This window comes from Micrasema longulum, unplaced genomic scaffold (assembly GCF_059751315.1).
Source record: "Micrasema longulum isolate JH-2025_06_02 unplaced genomic scaffold, ASM5975131v1 h1tg003298l, whole genome shotgun sequence".
In the NCBI taxonomy this organism is placed as follows: Eukaryota; Metazoa; Arthropoda; class Insecta; order Trichoptera; family Brachycentridae; genus Micrasema; species Micrasema longulum.
In genome coordinates, this window is record NW_028280376.1 from 1 (window position 1) to 7,210 (window position 7,210).

At 29.0% G+C, this 7,210-nt stretch overlaps 1 protein-coding gene across 1 annotated transcript; it reads left to right on the top strand.

Annotated features, from left to right (window-relative positions):
* Positions 1-1,196: 1,196 nt before the first annotated feature.
* On the top strand, positions 1,197-5,651 carry LOC148270882 (uncharacterized; the record flags this gene model as incomplete). The annotated part of the gene is made up of 7 exons (XM_088242096.1): positions 1,197-1,392; positions 1,484-1,657; positions 2,022-2,225; positions 2,711-2,881; positions 3,102-3,291; positions 4,967-5,114; positions 5,200-5,651. Coding segments are annotated over 7 exons (1,196 nt in total), but the record flags the coding sequence as incomplete, so codon positions are not given.
* Positions 5,652-7,210: the final 1,559 nt, after the last annotated feature.

Sequence of the window (7,210 nt, forward strand, 5' to 3'; positions counted from 1 at the left end):
TCATCCTTTATCCACACCCAGTGGTGCATAGGTCACCGCATTGATGCTCCAATGAGGAAATTCAGGGCTACGGGAAATTTGATATAAAAAGCGTCTTCTTACATGCGGTAAAAATTAAAGCATTTAATTGTATGGTGAAGTTTCTCAAAAATGTATAAAAAAAAATATTAAAAAATAACCATATACGCTGCAATTAGGAAGTTCAGTGTTTTTTTGTTTTTTTTTTATTTGTTAATAAACTATCAAACTAAGTCATATTTTTTTTTTAAATACACATTATCAGCGCTTTGATTTTTATAAGTTTTGTAATTTTGAAATTCTTCCATCTTTGACGTCACAAGTTCTTGTCAGTGAGTTCTGCTAATATGTGAGTTGGCTTCCCGAAAACCGGAAATCTATCACAACACTCTATTATTAGTTGATTCGGAAGAACTTGTTCTTCAAAGTAATTAATTTTTCTTACATTTTTGAGAAGCTTTGCGGTACAATTAAGTGCTCTAATTTTTAATGCGTGTAAGAAAACATTTTTTATACCAAATTTCCTGAAGCACCGAACTAGTTTTGCTGTTTGTTTAATTTATTAATTATCAATCTTTTTTTTTTTTTGGCAATTCATCCTATGAAGGATGATTTCTGCCATCCACGTAAATGATTTGATGTAGACTGGGGTTTTTAATGTACTTTTAACATTATGTACCAAAGGATAAATAAAAAAAATAAATAGAAGCCTCCTAAAAGTTCACACCATTCTCACTCAGAAATCTTCCCATGTGATGAATCACTTCGGGGGTAAGTGAGGATAGGAGAGAAGCGACATTTATGGGAAAATTTATGTTTGTAAGTTAAAAATAATTCAAATGTCCTCCAGTTATTGGGCAGCCAAAAATTATGTGGTCAGGCGTTTCCAAGTCTTGGCCACACTCACACCGTGGACTCTGAACTACCTTAATTTTAAACAAGTGACTGTTAGCGCAGAATTTTCCAATTCTGAACCTGCAAATGTTGGATACCAATCTTTTAGACAATTTTGCAGACTTAAACCAGGGTTGAGAAGGGATATGATTTTGCAAATTATCAATCTTAAATATTTTATAACAGTTATATTGCATGTGTATGGCAGTAAATATTTTCAATATCTCTTTTAGTTTATTAAGTTCAATCTACTCCTATTTACATATCAAATGCTTGCATTTTAGATTCTTACGAAGAAACAACACCAAAGGTAAAGAAAAAGAAGATTAAATTAAATAAAGTTAAACCAATTGTAATTAAAAAGAACAAAATCATATCAAAATCTAAAAGAGAAACCCGTAGGCGAGCCTCCCCTTCTCCAGAACCAAGTATTAAGAAAAAGAAATCGGATCTCTTTGAAATAAACAATTCTTTTCTTAGGTAAGTCATTGCTTTTCAATCATACACTGATGAATATACGTGTTTAGACTATTTTTTTTAATTGAATTAAATTGTAATATTTTTATTACAGTTTCTGCTGCCACAAATGCCCCCAAGTATTCAGTACGTGGGCTTCCTTAGCAAGACACACGAAGGAGTCTCATGATGCAGAACCCATGATACCGTGTTTGTGTGGAAAGTACCTGCGTACCAAAAAATCTTTATATGCGCACATTCTGAGCCATGACAAATCAAAAGGCAGCCAGTGTGTATATTTTTTCTATTCTTTATTATTTGCTACCCATTTTCATTTGAGTCCCTCTTTTCTTTTCTCTGTCTGTATCGCTGTTTTTTCCCTTATTTATTTTAATGGGGTTCTGATTCCAGTTTAAAATTACCATAAGACTAAACTTCACCCGCAAATTTAATAAAACTCTTATATGTTCAAATATTTATTTTATTTATAAACTAACAATAATATAATAATTCATATTAGCTGTATAATGTAGGACCAAATTGATAATAAGTATTTATGTACATCATTATTTATTTTCAACAAAAACTTTCCCTATCTTATGAAAAAACTGTAATAGAAGTTAGTGAATCCAAAATGTATGTTGCGATTTTAGGTGTGATATTTGCAAAAAAACATTTATATCAGAAAAAAGGTATAAAATTCATTTGGCTACGCATGATTCCAACAAACCAATTTATCATGACTGTCCTGATTGTAACAAGAGATGTGCTGATCGATCTGCATTAAGGAAACACTTGAGAAAACATATTCCAATAGAAGAAAGATCTATTCATCCGTGTAGCATATGTGGATCCAAGTATGTATTATTAATTTAATAAAGTAGCATCCAAATTCAAGTACAGTTGCAGTTATACAGTAGAACTTCATTTATCCGAAATCCAGTCATTCAGATTGCCAAATATCACATCAGAAATAAAAAATAAAGGAGGGATTTTTAATTTAACTGCAATTAACTTTGCTGGACATGTTTAAATAAGTTTTTAATGTGATTTTGATTCTCTGTATTATTTCAAAAGCAATCAAATCTGGCACGCATTAATCCAAATAATTGGAGTTAAACTGTATTTATAAATTACTCAGTATATCTTTTACTTTAATGGACCTACATACAGTAAGTTGTAATACCTGCATATTTATTATATAGAAGAGCATTCACTTTCAATACAGCAGCGGTTATTATTTGTTTTTTTGTACATCCCCAATTTGTTAGAGGCCATTTGTTAAAATAAATTAATAATATTTTATACATGATATGTATGTAAATGGTACTCTAATTTTAAGGTTTACTACAAAGTCCTATGTTAATGAACATATTCGTAATTTCCATCACAATATCAAAGCCCACATGTGTGATATTTGTGGAAAAGAATTTAATACTAAAGGAGCATTAAAAGGTCATAAATTTCTACATGCTACTGAAAGGCCCCACCAGTGTCCACTTTGTCCTAAAAGGTTTGTTTTTTTTTTCTATTTTGTGTTGTAACTTGTTATATTTGTATTATTTTAAATAAAGGTTGTGAAATATGATGCAGCGGATAGAAATACATTCTAGAAATTGGCGTCCAGTGCCAAGAGCTTATAGAAGTGGTAATTGTTGCAAAAGGAGAAAAATATGTACATATTGGAATATCAAATGTTATAAATGTACCTAATTAATAAATGTTTATTTTAGTTACAAAACTAAACCACCACTCAAGAGACACCTAAACATTCACAATGGTATAAGGTTCAAATGTGAAAAGTGTCCCTCAGAATTTAACATGCAGAGTACTCTCGAGTCACATATGCGAGTTCACCAAGATATTATCAGATATGTTTGCAGTTTCTGTAACAAAGGGTTCAAATGGATAAGTTCCTTTAAAGTAAGTTCACTGGAGAAATTATATAACTTTGTATTTGCATAAATTAATCTTGCAAACTAGAGAGCACAGCATACTTAGGACTTACATTTAAGAGACAGTTAAAATGGAACCAACCACCACATTGAAAATAAAATAAACCACTCTATAAAACTAAACTTTATGTTTTACAAAATAAAATAATGCATTCTAAAAAAGAAAAAATACTTGTGTATCAAGCATATTATGTAAAAAGCTAACAAAATTATCTAATATCTTTTTGCGGAACTGGAAACAAAACAATACTACAAACACTGCAAAGATAATAAAACTAAAATACGTACAATCTAGACTACTTAACGCCTACAATAACGCTCTACGAGACATATCTCACTAATAAAAGTAACTGACATGTGCACTCAGGACACAAGAACATCACATCTTTAGCGATGAGAATAGTTCTTAAGAAAAATAAATATAGCAATGTAAAAAAAATGAGAGATGAACTAAAATGGTTATCTGTAAGAAGGAGACTTAAATTTAATATGTTGATATTTATACATAAATTTTTTCACGATAAATTACCAAAATATTTTAAGGATAAAGTTGTCTTAAACAAAAATTGTCATGAATATGCTACTAGACAAAAGGATAAAATAAGACTACCATTATTGAAAAGAGCTGAGTCGCAAAATTGTTTGATGTATAAGGGTTTAAAAATGTATGATGAGATGCCTGAATGTATGAAGAATGAAAAGTGTCTGAAAGAATTTAAAAATAAATGTTTAAGTTACTGTAAGGAAATGTAAATATATATAGATGATGTAAATGTACATAATAGTTTATATTAGTTTTAATATAAGCTAACTTAAGAAATAAATAAAAAAATAAAAATAAAAAATAAATAAATAAACAGACAGCAAAAACAAAAATAGGTCAATTTCAACTGCTAAACAATAGACTGAATATGTACGATGACCTTCCGCACAGATTGAAGTTAACAACCTTACAGAGATTCAAGACTAAATTGAGACATATTTTGAAACCTGTCTAATATCGCATTTATCTACTTAGTGTTTTGTCTCCAAGTAATAAATCAAAAATGAATAAATACTACACTTATTGCATGCGGTGTTTCAGTGTATTGTATTATCAACTCTGATAAAAAATCTAATAAGAGCAATATAAATATCATTGCACTTGATACTTCTTACCGGTGTTCAGAACATCGCAGAATCTATCATCTCAAATTTATAAAAATCCCAGTAGATTTCTTTTCGTAAAACGAGTATCAATTTTTTTTAAATTCTTTAGTTCTATAAATTCAGACAGTATCTTTCCTTATTCAATAGTGGAATTTTGAATTTTGCGTGTTTTAAAAATGTACTATTAAGTTTCCATGAATGTGTCGACTTAACAACAAAAAAAATGTTAAATGTGTGGAGCGATGTTAATATTAATAAGTATATTTTTAAGAAAACATATTACATACTCTTTACCTCTTATGCTGTTACATAACAATATTGCAGATATATTATGAAATATTTTTTCATGTTTAAATTTTTTTTTCTCATAAATCTCAGACGAAATTCTTGAAAAAGTAAATGCAGGGGAGATTTTTGTCCGCTCTGTTATCTAGTGGTCAATCATAAGTGAAGAGAATATTGTAATATTTTTTTAATCCGTATTCATCTTTTAGGCTCATGTAAATAAGCACACTGGCACAATGCCATTTTCATGCCTATGGTGTCCAAGAACATTTGTTGACGCATCAAACTGTAGAATTCACAAAAAAAGAAAACATCCCACCGAACTAGCTGAATATGAAGCTCGCACTGGGAAAAACAGTATGTTCCGTCCAATTTATGTATTTTCATTTCATTTAATACGTTATCTGAAAATAAAAATCATTGTGTGCCTTTCTTTTTTTAGCAAACAATATGAAGATCGTTCCTTCAAAGCCTCAAGTGACGGATGAACCAGATTACAAAGCAAATATTTTACCAATTATTAGTGAAGACAAACCAGTATTATGTTACCTATGAAAAAAGAAAGCTCCCGTGCATCCTCTCAAGTCAGGTTCGCGTCTAGGGCGCCGTGAACCCGATGCCTTGTAAAGTAGGCATTCATGGAAAAATAATATTAACATTCTCAAATAGATTTTTGTATTTGCCTATATTTTTATTTGCACATTCTTATGCTCATTTTTCAAATAAGCATATTTAAAAAAAAATAAACTCTTTTTTATGTTTGAAATATATTTATGTTTAGTAAAGGCACCAAACACCAAAAAAAGAATTCACAATGAGGAACTTCCGCCCTACGGGAAATTGGATACAAAAATGTGTTCTTGTGAGCGGAAAAAATTTGAGCATTCTTGAAAATGTATGAAAAAAATGATAAAAAATATTTTAATAAAAACAAACTACTTTGAACAACGTCACTAATTCATATGAATCAACCAATGATAAAAGAGCCGTGAAAGATATCCTGTTTACTTACCGTGAACGTACCAATAGGTAGAACTGACAGAGAATAAGCGGAAGAGAACCTCTGACATCATATGCAAAAAACACTGAACTTCCTTATTGATATGTTGGATTTTTTGAAGGGTTAAACTCTGAATGAAATAAAATTGTATCATTTATATCAAAATTTTAAAATTGTGAATTTTTTTTACCCCTTTTTTGTTTGTGTACCACTAAATAAAAAGTCTTTATTTGCATTGTATACTTGAGTGGTTTGAATTGACCTTATAATTTATTGATGTCGTATCAGAGCAGTTTGACTATGCATAATATATTACTGAAAATTCTTTGTTAATTAGATAACCAATAAATGTCTGGAAATGACACAGAGTCGTACTAATATGTGTATATAAGTTATACAGTATATATATTATATAGGATATTCTTATAAATAATACATAATATAAGCGTAGCTTTAAAGGAAAATGTATAATCACGTGGTGCTAGTTATAATTTTATTTTTTTAATCATGAAAATATTCACAAAATTATACTTGTAATTTATTTATTTTGATACATTGTGTAATACATGAAAGGCAACTTATTGTTGCCTGGTGAAATTTTTCACACAGACATTATTTTAGTGATTAAAAAAAAAGGTTTAAATCAATTGAAGATAATTTTTACAAGATGTGTGATACACAAAACAGAGTGAAGATAGGTATATATTATAATAAATATGTGCATATATGTCCAATATGTGTTATATGTGCAATATGTCCACAAATTATTTTAATATTAAGTTGAATGTAAATGTTTTCAAAAATATTTTTTACTGTGAAAATGTATATAAAACTTCTCAAAAATGCGTCTAATGGCTGGTAAATGCTATAATATTATTATACAAATAAAAAATACACAAATATTGTAGATTATGTTAGTTGATAAATGAGCGCATTGGAAGCAAAGATAGCAACTTCCAAAATATTTTTTTTTTGTTATGATGTCATTCTGTTGTTTATGAACTTTATTTTTATAAAAATCATGAGTTAAGTTGCAAATGTAGTTTAAAATCATACTTCTAATGGTTTAAAAATAGTGTTTGGAAGCAAACATAGCAATATCCATCAACCATTTTATTTGACCAATGACAGGCTTGAGATTTAAATTTTCAAAATGGCCGTGTCATACAAATATCAAGAAAGTTTTTTGAAATCGTGTTTCTATTAAATCTAATTTATTTGTATCTTAAAGTTTAAGTTCAGTGAAAATAATATTTCTAACATGAAGACTCTTTGGCATTAGTGTAGCAGTTTTTGTTATTTTTCTCGAAAACACCAAAACAGGAGTTTGCTATCTTTGCTTCCAATGCCTTCAAATATATTATTTGTAAGGAGTTAAAAAAAAAACTCTTAACTCGTAATAATGTACTAATTATTTTTCTGGGATTAAAAAGTAATAATAGTTTGCGTCTTT